Source organism: Macrosteles quadrilineatus, unplaced genomic scaffold, assembly GCF_028750875.1.
Source record: "Macrosteles quadrilineatus isolate MER2022 unplaced genomic scaffold, UCM_ALF_1.0 Scaffold_1__1_contigs__length_201487025, whole genome shotgun sequence".
Classification (NCBI taxonomy): domain Eukaryota; kingdom Metazoa; phylum Arthropoda; class Insecta; order Hemiptera; family Cicadellidae; genus Macrosteles; species Macrosteles quadrilineatus.
In genome coordinates, this window is record NW_026542594.1 from 71239726 (window position 1) to 71259354 (window position 19629).

General features: G+C 33.5%; 1 protein-coding gene across 5 annotated transcripts in view; it reads right to left on the reverse strand.

Annotated features, from left to right (window-relative positions):
- The window catches only part of LOC128983558 (UV-stimulated scaffold protein A-like), a 157174-nt gene that overhangs the window by 75088 nt on the left and 62457 nt on the right, over positions 1–19629 (reverse strand). For all 5 annotated transcript variants that reach the window (XM_054402873.1, XM_054402872.1, XM_054402874.1 and 2 more), the window contains 2 exons: positions 19034–19267; positions 18020–18154 (listed from right to left, as the gene is read on the reverse strand). In XM_054402873.1, the coding sequence (XP_054258848.1) occupies positions 18020–18154; positions 19034–19267 (369 nt within the window). The remainder of the gene's footprint in view (positions 1–18019; positions 18155–19033; positions 19268–19629) is intronic.

The following is a 19629-nucleotide window of genomic DNA, read 5'->3' on the forward strand; positions in this document are numbered from 1 at the left end:
AGATTGTCCCATTTAATGATTAAGGATTTGTTTTAACGTTTCAAGCTATAGTTGTTTACTAGTTAAAGACATTGTTTACTTACAAAAAAAATAAGATGCAGCGAACAGGTAAGTTTTGAGTATGAAATATGATGATAGACCTTTTGTGTGTAATTTTACTATAAAACACTCTAATTTTAACATGTTTCCCATATATTCTTCCCCAACTAGAAAATTTTTTGTGGTGTTGAGTAGACGTGTCTACCCATTCTACTTTCACTCGAGCCTTTTAGCACGTTTTATTGCCCGCGCCCAGCTACCCCCAGTTGTAGTGCGGAGAGCGATGTGTGCGGGTGACTTTAACGATTTCAGTTTGTTATTTTGTTACAAATATACTTAGAATATTTATATTAGCAGTAAGTGTTTTTTTAGGTTTTATTATTAGTAGTCGTTAGTGTGATGTTATATATTATTGTGAGTGTTTTCGTTGAACTGTGAACAATGGAAAATCCTAATTCCAACAAAAGACAACATAGGTGTTGTTTTGCTGGCTGCAGCAATACGAAAGGTCGCAATCCTTCCCTGCGTTTTTTAACATTTCCTATTAAAAGGGCAGACATTTGTGAGCAATGGATTGTTAACTGTGCAAATGACAACCTATCATGCTTGGCTCCTACGACGCTAAACCGGAAAGTGGTGTGTGAACTGCACTTTGAAGATGAATGTTTTACAAGTTCCTTAAAAACTAAGTTAAATCAAAACGCTGTTCCGACCAAGCTCTCGCTATCTCTCGACAGTCCACAAACCCCCGCACAAGCATCCAGTGACACATCACAGTTGGCTGCGACAGAGAGTCAACCATCAACTTCACGTAGATCACTATTCACTACCCCAACGACATCAACAACAGTTACATCAGACGTGCCTCCCGTAAGTCCCATCACAACACCAATTTTCAAAAAGCTTAAACCAATTAAAGGACGGAAGCCAACTCCAGGTAAAATGACTCCCAATAAAAGGTGAATGTACAGAAAACTTCAAAATCAGATAAAACTTAGAAAAAGGTACCAACAAGCTGCTAGACGTTTGAAAGGTAAAAAACCGAATATAACCAAATCGGAGCTACTCGAAGCCATCCAAGATTATTTGCCGGAAAGGGTTTCTGATTTTTTTGCTATGCAGATAAACCACTGCAATCAGACAACAAAGCCGTATACGGACAAAGAGAAACAGCAAGCTCTTTCGTACAGTTATGTAATCTAAGCTAATTGTATTAAATAATTAAAAAATAATATAATATTAATTTAATATGATTACATAATATTTGGTTAATTGTAAAAATCATTCTTAGCTAAAAATGTTGGAAAAAATCAAACAAATTATTAATGTCAAAATATTGGTGATTCAAAATGAACATATCATAACGGTTATAACAAAAGGTATAAGTCAACTATCCAAGTCGAAGACAGTATACACAGACAGTATATATTTATAAATTGATACAAGTATAAATTGATACAATTTTTGAGGGACCCGTGCGTAAATTGTTCATTTTAATCGGGTAAAAAATCTTTTCCCCAGGCAAAACAAATGTAATCCAATGCACTTATTTTTTTAAATATTATGTTTGTTTAATATAGTTAATTTTAGCTGAATTAATTATTTATATTTCGAACAACAACATAAAGTGGGATTTAACTACTTTAATTAGGTGACAATTAATTACTAATATCTTTAGCCTTTTTATACTCAATATAATCGGTTTCGTCTCGTTATTTTACAATATCACTACGGTTACATTTTCAATTCGATGATCTGATCGTTAATCACAACAATCATGACATTTAAAATTGTCATGTTAACGTTTATCCTTATTGTTAAAAAGTCAAGAGTTTGTTTATATATTAATATATTATTATCAAATTTTGTTTGGGTGAATTTATCTCATAATGATAACTTAAAATAAATCTGTACATGGATAATGACAAAAATCTATGTATGGGTTGTTGCGGCGCGTGCGATGCGCCAATGTTATGGAAATAATAAAAGAAAACTAACACTTTAATGAACAATGAATTTGTTGATGTGAAATAGATATTAAGTGGACTGTATAAATGATTAACTAAGCTAATGATGGGATTTGCCTCACAAGTCCTATAGAGGAATACGAAAACGAAAGTGATAATGCGATGCTAGTGGAGACATTGAATGAATAAAAGACACCTTCCTCACCCTCGATTGGGGTTACAACTTTCTAAAAGTGGTGAGGAAGGGCCCGTCGATTCGCAGAAGGATGATGGTTTATGACTCTGTTGCCGGCGCTAAAAGCCGACAATTGCCCTAAGAGAATGCATGTTTGCTATTTCACAACACTAGGTTCTAAAATGGTTCTAACTATATATATACATATGAAATATGGCATTTATAATTATTTCCTAATAATTTAAACGTAATGACGCACAGTATCAGAAATAAATACAATCCTCAACATTCTCCCCCCCTTAAAAGTGTAAATCTGTCAACTACTAATTAAAAAATCAATGTAAATTCAAAAATCTAATTGAATTTAAATTTATACAATAAATACAAAACTACTCTATTTAGAAACATTTGAATCAAACCATGTTGAAATGATATAATAAACACAATGACAAAGATCAATAATAGAAGTGAAGTTCATTAATTGCAAAATATATGCCAAATATGAATATGGTTTCTCTAATAAAACCAATTAAATGATAAAGCTGTGAATAACACATGAAAATTCAGAACTCACGATAATTGGTCGATAACTTGCTAAATGCAACTAACAATGACACACTAAACTGTACAACACGAGATCATAAGACTGTAAAGTTTAATTTGTTAAGTGCAATAATATTTCAAAACACACTTCTACTGTTGTGTTAATATATGAAACACTATGCTAAAAATCCTATTTACATTGATTAAATACATTTTATTGTACATTTTTATAAAACATTTAACAAAACATCAAATATTTAACATTTAATAAAACATTTAAATACATTTTTATACATATGGGGAATTCTCTAAAACTAAAGAACGTGGTTTTTTACAGGTACAGATCTCCAGCTCTGTACACTCAATTGAGATACGAACAATTTGCACTGCCAAGTACATCGACTATTGCGCGATGGCTTGGGGAAATTCAATTACAACCTGGAATATGTGGAGATTTGATGAATTTCTTACGAAACAAAGTCCATTGTATGCTTGAGATGGAGAGAGCTACTGTTTTAATGTTCGACGAAATGACCATGAAGCACGGATTGGAATATGACTCAAGAAGGGATTTGGTGGAAGGTAATTAAGCATATATACACTATAGATTGTGAAATTTTTACATTACCTACATCAACTCTGTCTGCTCTATGAAGTGTTTTCATAAATTAATTAGCAACTACAACTAGCAACTATAATTATTTATCTTGTAGAATTAAGAGAGAGAATTTGGAGAATCTTTTAATTAATCCATCGGGGAAGGACAATTGGCAAGGATAAACGTCACTAATAAATGAAAACTATATACAGTACCTATAAACTATAAATACCTTTTTTAACCGGGTGCCTTTTAAATAAAATTTTCATGTAGCGTATTTAATAATGGTATTGTTTTAACGCCATTGGCCGTAACTGTAGCGTATTTTACATGTAGATGAATACATGTTCTTAATAGAATCGTAGGCTTATGTCTGCAGTATTTTAAACATACTTCACTACAGCTTATAAATAATTATTCGGCCTATTAATAATTTTATATTTTAAAACCCGGTTTTAAAATGTTTGTATTTCACTTCCTCTCCCGGTAGTGGACACAACATTACAGTACCTATTTATAGCCTAAACAGTGTGAGTAGATTCATTGACGATATACCATAATATTGACCTGTAGTATTTAGTCGATGGTAGACTAATAATAATAATATTCTCTTTTACCTTTTACCTGCTTTGACGATTGACAGCATTTTCTATATTTTAATTGTATTTAAATCAATTGACAAACTATTCTGTAGTGATAGGAGTTATGTTAAAGTCATATTTTTACATTTTAGGTTTAGTTGACCTTGGAGAAGAAGGTAGAAGACCTATCCCTGGAAGTAAAGTCCTCCTTTTCATGGCCAGAGGCTTGTACCACAAGTGGAAAATGCCTGTGGCTTATTACGTGGTAGATAAAAATGTAACTGCCAAAGTGGAAGGGAAGCTTTTAATTAATTGTATATCAGCCCTCCAAAAAACTGGACTAGATATTAGAGCTGTGGTCTGTGACCAAAGCTCTACCAACAGAAAAGCTATGGAGCAGTTGGAAGTAACTAAGGAATCACCACATTTTTCTGTGGCTGGCCGCAAGATTTTCCTAATCTATGACTTCCCTCATATCGTCAAGTGTATAAGGAACAACCTTATAAAGGCTCCAATAGTTTTTGATGAAGGAACAGCCAAGTGGAGTCACATCAGTAAACTATATGATTTAGATAAATCTTCTGTGAAGGCTAGATCAACAAAGCTTACTGACAAACACCTTAATCCCAACTGTTTTGAAAAGATGTCCGTGAAGTTGGCCACGCAGGTCATGAGCCACAGTGTGAGCTCTGCTATGACAACTGCTGTGCAGACCAAGCAGCTGCCTCCTGAGGCTCAAGAGACAGCTACCTTTTTAAAAAGGTTTAATGACATTTTCGATTGTATGAATAGTAAGTCAAAATTTCACCCAAATCCCCACAAGTGTGCACTGTCAAAATTTGAAAACCCACATTTCAAAGTTGTCATTCAAACCTTAGAACAGGGGTCAGAGTGGGCTAAGAGTTTGACAAGACCCAACGTCGACACCAAAAAACTTCCTCCTTCATTTGATGGGTTCGAACACACATTACGAGGTAACTATATAATTTGAACTAATTTGAACTAAGCAGCAACTAAAAACTGTGATTCGCAATGAGAACTGTCAAAGTATGATTGTTTACAGTTATGTTTAGGTTTTTCATTTCATGAATAATTTTTGATATTTTGCAAATTGTAGATAATTTATTTTTCTCTATTGTTTAGGTGAAGTGGTAGAACATTATGGCTATGGTAGATGTGTAATACTATAGAATACTGTAAATTTAAAAAAGCTAATTTTATCAAACTGTGTCCTCCCTTATTGCAAACGCAAAGCTTGAGTATAACTGCAATAAGCTTTTTATACTTATATTCCAACCCCGTACGAAGGACGGGTACTCTGCTAGTAAGGTAATAAATTGAAAGAATAACAAACAAATAAGTACAGCAGAGGTAATTTCAAAATTAGGTATATGGAAAGTTCCCTTTAGAAAGGAATTACGACATAAAAGGGCAATTCATGAAATAATGGATAATGTTTTGCAAGGTTTCTCGTTATGACGAAATTTTTTACGTATATGGTTTATGGGGGTGTGACTTGTAGTTTTTGAAAAAGTTCATGGGTACTTGTTGGCTGTATATATAGATTACTGTAGCAGAGTCAAACAAACCTTCAGTTCATATTAAACATAACTACTCTACGTTAATCAACCATTATGTTGTTCCAGCTACTTTGATGCTTTGGGAAGAAGTGAAGGTGAATGACGAGGTGTCGTACCTTATGACAAGTCGTCTAAATCAAGACCCTCTGGAGAATGAATTCTCAATTTCCAGGCAGAAATGCGGGTATGACAGAAACCCTACTGCGAAAAGATTTAGGCAAAACATGAGGCATCACTTACAATCAGCATTACTGAGACCTTCAGCAGGTAATAAAACAGTAAAAACATCAATAATTCAATTCATATAATGTTTTAATAAGACTAACATACGTCATTTTTTTAATACCGTACGATGCATGATAAATTTATTTGAAAGAACTTGAAATACAAATTATTTTTCTCACACAACACGCTATATTTTCCCATATTTATGTCTTGACATTTTTTTTAATTGACTGTATCCGTGTTTTATTACTTTTATGATAATTGCTGTAATATCATAATATTTTTCAGGTAAAAACTGCGAATCTGATGAAGATGAAATTCTTGAGCAGCAGGCTGGCACAATTGCTCTTCAACCATCAACAATATGTGCATTTCCCGCAGGGGATATGGAAAATGAACAGGTTTCTGTCCCTGATGTTGAGAGTGATAGTGACGATGACCCCCAAGATGAATTACTATCAGTATCCATCCCCAATCTTGATACACTTGAAGATAATGCAGTAAGGTATGAGAATTATTTTATTCAATCAACATGAACTTGTAGTGAATATTCTCTAGGCGTACTGTTTGATGGAATATGCTCTATTTGCTAACACAGGGAAATGAAAAGTTGCTGTACATTATTACTACTTTACTTGCAGGTATTTGAAAATCCACTTAAATAGAACAACACGGAACATACGCATCATAATGTTCAGGCTAAGTATTGATTATTTAAGTCTAACATACTTTAGTGACCTATGGACGAATCATTAATTGGTAAATGGCATGTTTTTTGATATGGGAAGGTTCTTAAATTAATTTACTAAGATAACAACACATGAATGAAATGTATTGAGAATATGCAATACAATTTCAGACGTTACCTGTAATCCCAACAGCAAATATTTGGAAGAAAGTGATTTTTGGGTTGGCTATCTGATCCCCATACGGTTACTAGTTTCGTAATTAACTACTTGATAACAATCACTAGCAGCCCGCGTCACTTTGTGCCTTCAAAATCCGTGATATATTTTATATATAGTTGATAAGGGTGAAAACAGATTATTTCTCATCAGATCCCTATTATTTTTATTGCACCACCAATTATATTCATTGAATGCGCTATCTCTTCAAGGTATCTCAGAAAATTACAATATTACTAATGAAACATACTACAAACGTACTATAACAACACAAAATCTAACGTAAGTCATTTTCTCCTTTACATTTTAAACAAATATGCCTAACATTACAATGTTTAATTGAGTTGCCTAAAACATTAATGAAACATACTTTGAAAACAATAAATCATATCACTAAACAAAATCTTTCGTAATTCATTTTCTTCTTTACATTTTTTACAAATAACAATTACACATTTCACTTGAATTCACTGAAACATCACCAATGATGTTTTTTTTTTTATAAGAATATGCCTATATGTTAATCGGGAATATGAGCTATCATCATGTCAAATTTCAGCCCAATCCGTCCAGTGGTTAATAAGTGATTGAACTTCAAACAAACACACAAACTTTCACATTTATAATATTAGTAAGATAATATAGACACTGCCAAACTAATATTATAAATGTGGAAGTTTGTGTTGTTGTTTTTTCGTTTGGCAAAGCACGAGTATTGCAATGTACCCCGTTGGCGTATAACCACAGCCACTAGACAAAGTTTTTAATTTCGTATTACTTTTCAGATATTTTGCTGGATATGCTGTGCATGCAACCATCAAAAGGTTTAAATGCCCCATCTGTGCCGACGAACTACCAAAAAAGAATGAAGAAGATATCATTGATTTGCCATCTCATTCTTCAGCAGACAGCATATTAATTGAAAACCGTTCTTACAAAACTGGGACCTTAACTAATCCTACCGATGAAACCTGTCTTATAACACACATAGTCTTATCAGTATTCAACGCAATATTTGAAAAACACATTCAAGAGATTGGAATAGTAAGTAAAATAAAATTTAAATCGAAGCAAAGAATTTTCAAGAGCAATGCAGCATGGATGAAAGTTGGGACAAGTTGTGAGAAGCACCGCAATTTCTTATTAGACAGAATTATAATCCCCAAAATAAAAAGAAGATTGCAAGAGATTTCGAAGGAAGCAAGGCAGCCAGGAGGAATATCAAAGAGTCCATTTTGGAGGAAAATAAAAAATTTGGAACACGTGTAAAAGAACTCAGTATCCAGTAAGTAATGTGATGCCAATTCAATTGTACATTGTGATATTACATATTTCCATAATGAACCAACAAAAAAGAGCAATATATAACAACAGAGCCTTAATGAATAACATGGGTGAACAACACCTTAAAGCGTTGTTTGTATCACTATAGTTATATTGATAAAATAAAATATAAAAAAAACTGCTTTTAAATTTCCATGTACTGTAGGCAATTCTTATGAAGAACAAAATTACTATCGTTGTTTACTTTTTATTGATAAATTATTTTAAATGCGGCGAATTTATTTATTTTACACTTACAATATACTTTCAACATAATTATACCTAGGGTTTCTGCCAAAAAGTTGAAAATGTTTAAGGGAAAATTGTAGTAAAATCAAAATTAGAGAAAAGGAAATTCGCTTAGTGCTGCAGGGAGGGTACCTACTTTACACAAAATTATCTCCAGATATTATGATCAAACCTTAAAATTCACATTGTAAAATAAATATGACATTTATAGTGTTTATTTAGAGTGTTGTTCATGACAATCTAGATTCCACGAAAATTGCAAATAACATGAAACAAGCCTACAATGTTTGTACAATAGGATGGGACAGATTATGATGTAAGGCTAATCTCCTCTAATCTTGTTAGCTCTTCATACATATTTATTTTGTAATGCATCATTAAAACTAAGATTTCTTTTTCGTAGGCCTTGAAGATGAATACGAAAAGCTGAGGTCACGAAGTCGGGTGAGCAAATTTTCAAAATGTCTCTGGATATAAAACTACAATGTAAAGAAGAATTTTTAAAAATAAATTTCAATTTTAAATTTGATATCAACGTTTGGTCTTTACCTGAACATTTTCATCTGTTCATCTCTAGTATGACATTTTGATAGGAAATGCAATAATATGTGTTATAGAGAACTTATGGGCACAATTAGTTTTGAGCCCTCATTTTAAACATTAAAATGTCCACTAAACAGATTTTTATTGGGAAAAATATGTTATGAAAATTTAATGTAATTAGCTGTTTCAGATTACTATTTGTATTTGCAAAATATAGTTTGAACTATTATTTATTTTCTTTTTTAGTGTTCAGTAAAAGTTTGAGTTTATAAAATAAACCTGTTAAGTAATTTATTAATTTGATATAAAATGAACTCTGTATTAACATCAAGCTATATTTTTCTTTAATTTTCAGTAAACTAATAACACGTTTTATTGAAAATGTTAACAGCACATATTTATCAAAATATCATTAAGGCAAAAATAACCATATTGCCTAAAGAAAGCGATACATTACAGAGGCTTACTTGTTTAAATAAGAGTTTAACATAATAATGTACGACTATAATAGCGTGTAACAAAGTACTGTAACTTGAAGATAAACTGGAAGTGTGCTTGCCCTTGCACAGTAGACGAGTGAACTCAGCGCAGAATCGGTCACCGCGACCTGCTTACACTTACAGTGGATGGCGCATGGCGGGCAACAAGCGGATGCGAAGGTTAAGTGGGGGGGGAGGGATCGATAAAAATGACGAGCGAAAAAGCGTGTACTCTCATGGGCAGCTGTACCGCAACTAAAGCGCTCCGCTCCGTGGACCGTGACCTACATAGCAGTACCGGTGCTGCTCTGACAGCTCCTAGCGACACGGTCCTGTACTACGTCTATTCGCGGTCCTCGCCTGAACTTCAATGCCCCCGTATGCTCGGCAAGTCTAGTTGTGGTTATATAGTCAATGATTTGTGATAAAATTTCCTACAATTATGGTTCATTCCAATCCACAAAATACATGCACAGCTTTATGTGATCTATAAGGCCAAGGCAAAACTACCCCATAAGTTAATGAATTATGAAGTAAGAACAGGATGATTAAATACATGGGTCGATGTGGCAAGAGAAGGATTTAAAATTGCTGAGATCGAAGTAAGAATGTTACTGCTTTCTGGAGAATCAGATATTTTTATTAAAAAAAATAGATGAAGATTTACTTATAAATCCGGATACAATCTGAATGATTTTCCTAAAGCAGATGGAATTAGTGGTTAGTAATAAATATTGACTCTTTCCGTAACATGACAGACTAATTATATGAACTCATTCTCCCATATAGTGAAAGTGGCTTTGGTATGAAACAAACTCATGAACAAACAATTATAAGACTCCTAAAAAACCTTTTGGGCAACCTAAAGCCGATAAAAAGAAAGGTAGGAAATATTGTTTTAAACGAATTCATCAATCACGTTTTTTAGGGAACACAATCGTCATACTTATTATTGCTTATCCTCCCTTCATATAATTAAGATTTTAATGACTTCACTCTATCCAACGCAGTTAGCTGAATTTACATAAAACCTCAAGATTAACCATCGATTTCGACGGGGTTCCACTAGTTACTGTTGATTTTTGATCATTCTGCTAACAAAACACGCCACACTGTAAATAATTTGGATAAAAAAAATTAACTAGGTTAGGTTGATTTTAAATGGATAATTTCATGAATACATGGATACATAATGAAACACTTTCAAGGCATTAATTATTTTAACCCAAATAAAATATAGGTAGCCTATACCCCATATTTAGTGAATGAGTGTGTATGTATGCGTTAACAAAATTATTTTGTTAATTAATTTTACAAATTATTGAATGAAATGTGCTTTGATAGAAAAACTACCTCTGACACTGCTACCTAAACCCCATGATTTTGGTATGAATAAAGATTCATACCAAAATCATGGGGTTTATGCTTTTAAACATAGTAAAAAGGGAATTAATTAATTGGAACAACAATAAATTAAAAACAATTTTTATGAAAAGTCGAATGGATGTACAGGTAAGGTACCTTTAGGTCCTTTGTCCAGGAAACTCACGCTCTACAACGTTCTCGTTTGACAGAAGCACTAACAACTAGTCCAAACATGTACAGTATCTGCATGTTCATTGAAACAAAAGAACTTTCAACAGTGTTCTAATCTTAAGACATTGATGTGACTTACAGCTGGAGTCAGTGCTCCCTCGCATCCAACGATCACATAAGACCAATAGATGGAGGACGCCTATCTAACTAAAATTCAAGCAGCTGAAGCCAGTTCCGTCATCTTTACTGTAGGATAGAAGCGCTAGATGCCGATGAAAACGGCACCAAAACTCAATGTCCCGCTTCAAAATAACTTGAAGCTAATTTATAAAAAATAAATAAGCTAATTTGTATTTGATGATCAGACCATTTTAGATTTTCATTTATATTTACACCCAGGAATTTAGTATTTGCAGAAGATTTTATGGAATCACCTGATTTTAGTTTGATTGTTATCTCACCTGCCTTCAGTTGTGGATTATGGAAATGAAGAAGATGAGTTTTGGAACAGTTTAGATGTAGTCCGTTTTGTGCAAACCAATGTAACGTTTGGAAGTCCGAGAGTAGGCTGACACTTTCATACATGCATCAGAACAAAAGTTCAGTTATTTGTTTCTATCACGTTGGCTAACCTGCTCAACGCTTCATCTCGGCAAACTCCCGAGGAAGCCCTCTTTACGAAGATGTCGACCTACACATTAAAAGGAATCAACTTTCTGACCCACTAATTGTGGTAAGTTTATTATTTATTGCACACTATAGGACTAAATATTTTCTCTCAGGATAAACTAGAAGTCATCCTTCAATGGTTTTTACAAGAATTTAACATCAGGCTTACAAGAAATCTATGGAAATAGTCAATTTTACAACTTTGCTTCAGACTAGGCTTGAGTCAGCGTATCAGACCAAAGTTGCAAGTTTTATTCAAGATTTAGTGTGAATTATATTTGTTAACAGCTACCGTATTGAAGAAAGTATTTACACAACTTCTGAGATGCAGTTGGATATTCAAATGACAAGATTTACCAATTTAAGCCTATCACCTGAAAACGTGCATAGTCTAATTTTGTTCTGTCTAAGCCTGTCGATTTTTGATAACAAACTATTTCAGTTTGGTTTTTTAAGGTCTATTTTGGACCAACACCTAAATTTAACGTAAGAATTAAACTCTCTTTGACACAAAAGTGATACCAGCTCGATTCAAGTAATAAAAATATTAAAAAAATGTATTTTTATCTGATAGAATAAATTGGGCTAGGGCCTATCACATGTCTTCAATCAGCCAAGTTAAGTGTAAGGTATAATAATTTGATTAATTCCTTTTATCCTAGTTTGAAACATTTCATTTCTATGTAAATATTTGCCAGATTTTGTATAAATTTATTGTTTAAAGAATTTCAAGTTTAAAATGTATTTTGTTAACATGCTATATGACAAACAGTTCCGCTCATCCTATCAATTAATTTTGTGAAATCAACTTATAATTTATTGTGCAAAAATAATTAATCAAAATGGTCAGAAATTTGTGTTAATGATATTTTATGTCTGTTTTAATGGAAATTTATGTCAACTGAATCAAAATTCACTTCGGTTAGGTTAGGTTAGTGAAAATTTTGTTAGTTAGTAGCTACAAACAAATTGAGTTGTTTAAAGGGTTTTTTTTACACCCCGATGTACGCTGATCTGTGGATGTTGCTGTCTACTCCCACTTTGTTTCGTTGCTGCGCCAATGTTCCATGGGGCCCCGATAACGACATCTTACATGGGTGCTCAGCTTCGAAGCCATGACACCTTCGTTCTTCGCCTCGACTACTAAAAGGGAAGTGACCTACTTATGTCTTCTGTCCAAATTTCTGATTCTTCTTTGATAACTTATTCAGTCTAGGCCTAGTGAAGAAATTTAAGTTCAGAAAATTTATCTTAAAAGAGAGCTCTCAATCTCAATCCCTAAGTCATGACAAATTAAATCAATGAACATTTTGATATTTGCGTAAAACCGTCGACCGATATTGTGTGAACCCCGGAAGGACTACAAAGTGCCATCGGACACTACCCACCTGCAGTGGAAATCTTTGTATTTCTTTGGATTTAAGAATTCTAGAAATAGGCCATTGTTTTTAGCCTAAGTAGTGTATTTTATTTCTTTTGAATTATTTTAATAGTGACATTTTGGCCAACCAAATCTGAAACTATTTTTGATCTTATGAAAATCGGTAGGCCTAGCTAGCCTAACCTGAATTTAAATCTGTTTTGAGAAATAACTCAAATAAAGTAAAGTAATCCATTTTGATTTGTGCCTTAAACTTGATAGACCGTTTGAGACTGCGTTTGAAGTCTGATTTTGAAAATTGTGTACCTATAAATCATTATGTTAAACTAAGTTGTTAGATTTTAAGTATTGTCTGAATGCATATTTTAAACCTTGTTGATTTATTTGATTTTAATTCAGTCAAATATCAATAAACTTTTAATATCAATTTATTTTAACTTAGAATTTGAACTTAACTTGAAAACTCATGTAACATTGTTAATTGTTCTCCTTATTTGATTTTGAGATTTATCCTTAGTTCATAGGCCTAAAGGATTGTTTTATTTGTCCAAAGGGATCAGTAATATTTTGTTTGATAAAGGGTACATAATTTGACTTCATTTTAAATAAACTGTTGTTCTTTCTGTCACTTTGTCTATTTCATGTGTTTTTATCTCTAGGCCTAAGTTCCGTAAAAGGTAAATGTTGACTTGTAACTTTTGTGAGAAACCACAAGGTGTCGATCCCTCTTGATCGACTGGCGCCCATTTATTTGAATTTTGTGAGACAATTTGAGACCAGTAAGTTAGGCTATTGGATCATAAATCCCACCCCATCAGCTGACTTTGTTTAGCCGAAGGCAAAACCAATTTAAGTAACCTGAACCGGTTACAAATGGCGCCCAACGTAGGGCTTCTCTTTTATTTCTTTGAGTAATTTTAATGTTGTTTTTAATCTGTTAGAATTAAGCTTGAATTTCACATATGTTGTCCTAATTATTATTTCAGGTAAATTTTAGTACATTGTATTGTATGTTGTCCTAATTGATATTTCAGGTAAATTAGTATCCAGTGTATTGTATATTTTCTACTTTGTCTTTAATTGATTTTGAGTGTATATTGTCGAGTATTGGTAATATTGAAACTTAATTATGGATCCGTACCGTTTGTTAAAAGATGAGGTTGAGAATGAGCTCGTATCACGCGGCTTAAATGTAACAGGCTCAGCAGGAGAACTTAGGAAACGTTTGCACGTAGCGTTAAGATCATTTACTTCTAATGACTCCAAAGTAGAATTGGACACTACTTCAGAACTTGAAATATGCAAGAACAAACTCACCGAACTAAAACAATTGATAGTGGATTTCCAAGGACCGTCGCGGGATAAAGTCTACAACAGATTGGACACTCGACTCACTCATCTGTTTCATAGAATCACCAGAATCCCTAAGACCGATCAAGAAGTTGAAACTACCAGAACTGGATATATTAAATATGCTAAAAATTTATTTGAGGCCTTAGAGTCAAAAGTTTCTACGACAACTGACGGTGAAGAATCGGATGTAGGCCAAGTTGACACACCTTCGCCAGAAGACGCAAACAAAACAGCTACAGAAATAACTGGAGCTATAACTCCTAAGTTTACACAATCAACACCTGAAAGTAACTGCAGTAAAAGGATTGTACCTGTAACCAAGTGGAATCTTAAATTTAGTGGTGACGGAACTTCCAGTATTGGTTCATTTATCGAGCGAGCTGAAGAACTTTGTGTGGCTCGAGGTCTAACAACAAAAGATCTTTTCAATTCAGCTGTTGACTTATTTGAAGGTCAGGCATTAGTATGGTTCAGATCAACTAAAGGCAGAATCTTAGATTGGGATCAACTACGAAAAGAAATTAAAAATTGTATTTCAGCCTCCGGACTATGATGAGAGACTTAAGAAAGAAATCGCCATGAGGACTCAAGGGGAATTTGAAAATATTGATATTTATTTGGCAATCATGGAAAATCTTTACGCTAGGCTTTTAACTCCTGTTTCGGAAGAAGAGAAATTGGGACAAATTAAATGTAATTTGAACAGTCATTTGCATGACAAGTTATGTATGTTCCCAGTGACGTCATTCGAACAATTTAGAGATTTAGGGCGTAAAGCTGAACAAGGGAAAAGACAATCTTCAAACGTTAAACCACCACCACATCCTCGTATGACAATGGAACCAGAATTAGCCTATAACAGACCAAATAGCAGACCAAATCTATTTCAACGACAGGGTAATACTTGGAATATGAAAAAAGATCAAGTTTCAGCGTTGAATAATGAGATAAGTAGAACTCCAACCAATAAATTTGTATTTAGTGACAAAAAGGTATCTCAGACAGTGAATAGTAGTGATGATACTTCCCGACAGAAAAGATGTTGGAACTGTGGCAAGATAGGCCATACTCATGTTGACTGCAAACAGCAAAAATCTGGATTATTCTGTTACAAATGTGGTTTTAAGAACTATAATTGTCATAACTGTCCTCGCTGCAACAAAGTGTATCAACCAAAAAATGTGCAACAGAAATCAGAATTGTGAGTCGTCTGTTTTCTAAGTCAAAAAGGGCTCACGAGGAAAAATCTGATTTTACACCATCTTACAGTAGGGTAACCAAAGACACCCGTAAGGAAAAACATGACAAGAAACAAAAATCCAATAAAGTGAATCAGACAGATTTTTTGTTGCAACCAAATGTTACGGATAATAGGCCCTATGTTGTAGTAAATATTCTAGGTTACGGCATAAGCGCCCTTCTTGATTCAGGTGCGACTGGTTTGTTATTGGGAAAAGAAGGACTCTGGATTCTCAAAGCAGCAAATCTAAAACCCACTTCCACTGCTAATAATGTTATCCGTACGGCTGACAGAACAATTCATACAGTAACAGGCACTGTTGACCTGCCAATTAACTTAGAAGGAAAATTGAAATTGATCACAACTTTGATAGTACCGACTCTGCCAGACGCTTTGATTTTAGGAGTGAATTTTTGGAAGGAAATGGATATTATTCCTAGGTTACTAAATGGGACTTGGAACTTTGGTGAATTATCTGAAGAAAATCAAATCTGTGCATCAGTAGGAATCTCAGACCAACTAACTCAGGAACAGAAAAATCAAGTACAAGAAATACTAGATAAAATAAAGAAATATGATGGACTTGATGATAAAGGACATTTAAGGAAAACACATCTCTTAGAGCACAAGATTAACGTCAAAGACCCTGAACCATTTAAACTTAGACACTACCCTCTTTCACCAGCAATGCAAGAAATTTTGAACAAAGAATTGGATAGGATGTTGGGAATGGGAATTGTACAGGAATCTTGCTCACCATACTCTTCACCCATTCTTCTCGTCAAGAAACCTTCAGGAGACTATCAACTATGTCTGGACAGTCGAACCCTCAACTCTAAAACAGTAAGAGACTCCTACCCACTACCGTTCATCACACACACTCTGGACAAATTTAAAAAAAATCTTTAGGTTTTGGTCATTCGGAGTCCTGTAAATTACAATGTATATTGTTTTGGTTGACTTTTCATTACTCATTGTTTCAATAGCAGTGCATTCAAAAGCTTCTTCAATTGCCATAGAATCAATATCTTTCCTTTCTTTAAAAGTGATATTATTTTTTGCAAAAATACATACCCCTCCCCTACTTTTTAAATTTCTGTGGTAAACTGAGGCTAGCTTATAGGAGGAAAAACAGTTAGGCAAATGAACATCATTTGTATCCATCCAATGTTCTGACAAACAAACAATTTCTGGTTCAAGTTTTAATCGATCTAAAGTAACTTTTAAGACAACAAATTTACTTAAACTTGATCCCTGAATATTTAAGTGAGTTAACAAAAATTTTTTAAAAATATTTTTTTTATATTTTACATTAAACTTTACATTTTTTAATTGTTTTGGCTTATTTACACGCTTATCTAAAGCTAAGTTACATACACTTGGGTTGCTGACGTTAAGTTTTTTTTAAATTCCAATCTAGTTTACCACAAGAATCATGTAAATAGGATGTATAATAGTGAAAATATGTATGTTTTAGTGATCGTTTGCATAAAAAGGTCGCGATTGCTGAAATAAGTACCGCAATAGGGCGTTTTTGGTACTATAAATGTCCCACGTTGAAGGGTTAATAATAGCCTATATAATTTAGTCGGAGAGTTTCTAAAATAAATTGTAGACCTAAAGCAAGAAATTACTGAAGAACATCAAGACATATCAGAAGTGAAAGAGACTTTATTTATTCAAACATGTACAAATTAACCTTATTTGAAAGTTTTGATTAATACATGGTTTATGGTTTATATGTTTATTATTGTAAACCCTGGACGCATAATTTGTTATTCAGGATTAGTTTTGCCAACAGTGTCATTTGGAGGCTTCTGATTGACTATAATGAAGGTTTACTAATTGAAAAATTAGTTTTGTTCATAAAATAAAATTATAAATGCCTCAAATTCAATTTTATAATTTTTAAATTATAAAATAAAACTGTCATAACCTAACCAAACCAACCAGACTTGCTGATAATGAAAAATCGAATGAAGGTTTCACTTAATCGAAAAAACCGTTCTGTTCATAAAATAAAACCATAAAAGGCTCAAATTCAAATTTTATAATGTTTTAATTATAAAATTAAACTGTCATAACCTAACCAAACTTGCTGATAATGAAAAAAAACAAGACAAAAAAATAGTGCCACAGGTGAGATTCGAACCCGGCTCCTTCAGTTTATCAGCCCGGCACTTTATCCACTATACCACCGAGGCTGATGGCATCAAACCCTATCGTTGCGGTAATAGTGTTCCCTCAGCCAATCAGAAGCCTCCAAATAACACTGTTGGCAAAACTAATCCTGGAATAAAAATTCAGCACCCTGGACATTTATTTATTTATTTTATTTACCACATATAAAGGACTTTGCAAGTTCCCCACAGGCCAAAAACACCATTAGTTCAAATTCATATATACATATATATAATTTTCATGCATGTTTTAGAGCTACCAATATAATACAAATTAAAAACATACAATTCATTATTTTAATATATATATATGTTAGCGCGAAAACTCGAGGAAAAATGATCCGATTTTCATGAAATTTGGTACAAACGTGTATACTTGTATACGTGTATATATGGCGGGAGTATTTGCTATTGACTACGACTATGACCATTACAATGTTATTAGTGGCTTACCAGGATATTTGGCGAGAACAGCTAACCATGCTTTAACAGAAGGGAGGTATTTATTTTGGATTACTTTTGCATACTCTCTGACATTTTCAATAATGGCGGCGTTTTCAGAAGTTTCTTGAATACGTGCTTCACAATCTAGATAAAACGTTAAAAGACATTGATAGAATTATGTTACAGTACAAAAAGTTACAATACAAATACAACCAAATATTGATGTCCCCTTCTTAATGGCTAAATCTTAAACATGTTAAACTTAAGGCAGCCAAGAGAGATCAATGACTAATTACGCATATATGATTAACAATAGTTATTACTGTAGCCAAGAGGTTAAGGCATATCTGTATGTGTCATATTAACTTCTGCATTACTGATATTTTTCATCATAAAACAATATTTTAAACTCATATTCATGTTTTATTCCAACAAATTTTGAGGAGTATTAGTAAGCAAAGAAATCATAGTAAAACCATGGATAAAAATATACCCCCTTAGTAGATTTCTTATCCTTATGGAACAGCTGAAGCCAATTTTATTGTTAGTTATGTACAGTGCATTGTAGAGGTTGTGTTCTGTTTACAATTTGTATCATGTTTTTTCAGTAATTTAAAACATTGTATAACCAAATAATGGGATCTAATCAATAACAATAACTCGTTCCCTAGTTATATAACCAAACAGTAAAGCTCAAATCATGAAATTAACCTTAAAATAACAAACAACATTTTGTCGACACTAGCACCCAATGTCATATGAAAGTATGTATGACAGGAATATACATATAATGTACATGAACTAGACACGAAAAACGAGCTTCAAAATTTACAATAGGATGAGTAGTTTACTTGTATTGGTTAGTCTATGGTAGGAGGTACGGGATGTAGCTACAGAGATTCATCAGATGCTATTTGCAAAGAGGGATACCACTGCATTAAAAATAGCCTATTGTCCAAATCAATACACCAATTAGCAAACATTGTTCATAAATACACAACACTGAGGCTCCACTGTACTTACTGGGAACAAGGTCCAGTTGCAGGGAGTGATGAGCATTCACCATCCCCACTTCCCTGAGATGAGGATCTCCAGATTCATCCTCCGAGGTAGCCTCATCATTATGATGGACAACATCTCGTAGAGGTTCCACTTCATTCTCATCCATTGATATAAAAAATTCCTCAGGATGAGGCAACAGTAGATTGATACAATTTGACAGTGAAGTCACTGTTTCCTTGATTCCGGCCTTTCTCTCTAAAAATTAAAGTTGAGTTGAGTGAAAGAGAGAATTAAATAAAAATATTCAAATATACCAATTCAAATATACCACTTAACCCATTGGCTGCAGAGTGTAGAACGTCACCGCATTTCGCCTCGAGATAGCTGTACTGCTTACCTACTGGCCCTCAAGTAGTTCGTCGAATTTAGCCTACGAGCTTTAGTGTCTACGTGTGCTCATACTGGTAATCAGAATCGACCCAGAGAGGCGGCCTTAGATAGTGCGGTGCCCAGTGAAAACATTCAGAGCAAGGCCCCTTGCTGCTAAAAAGTAGATTTCAAACAGTATCAATAAACATGTAAATGTAAAATATTAGTACCATATTCTTAGTAATATA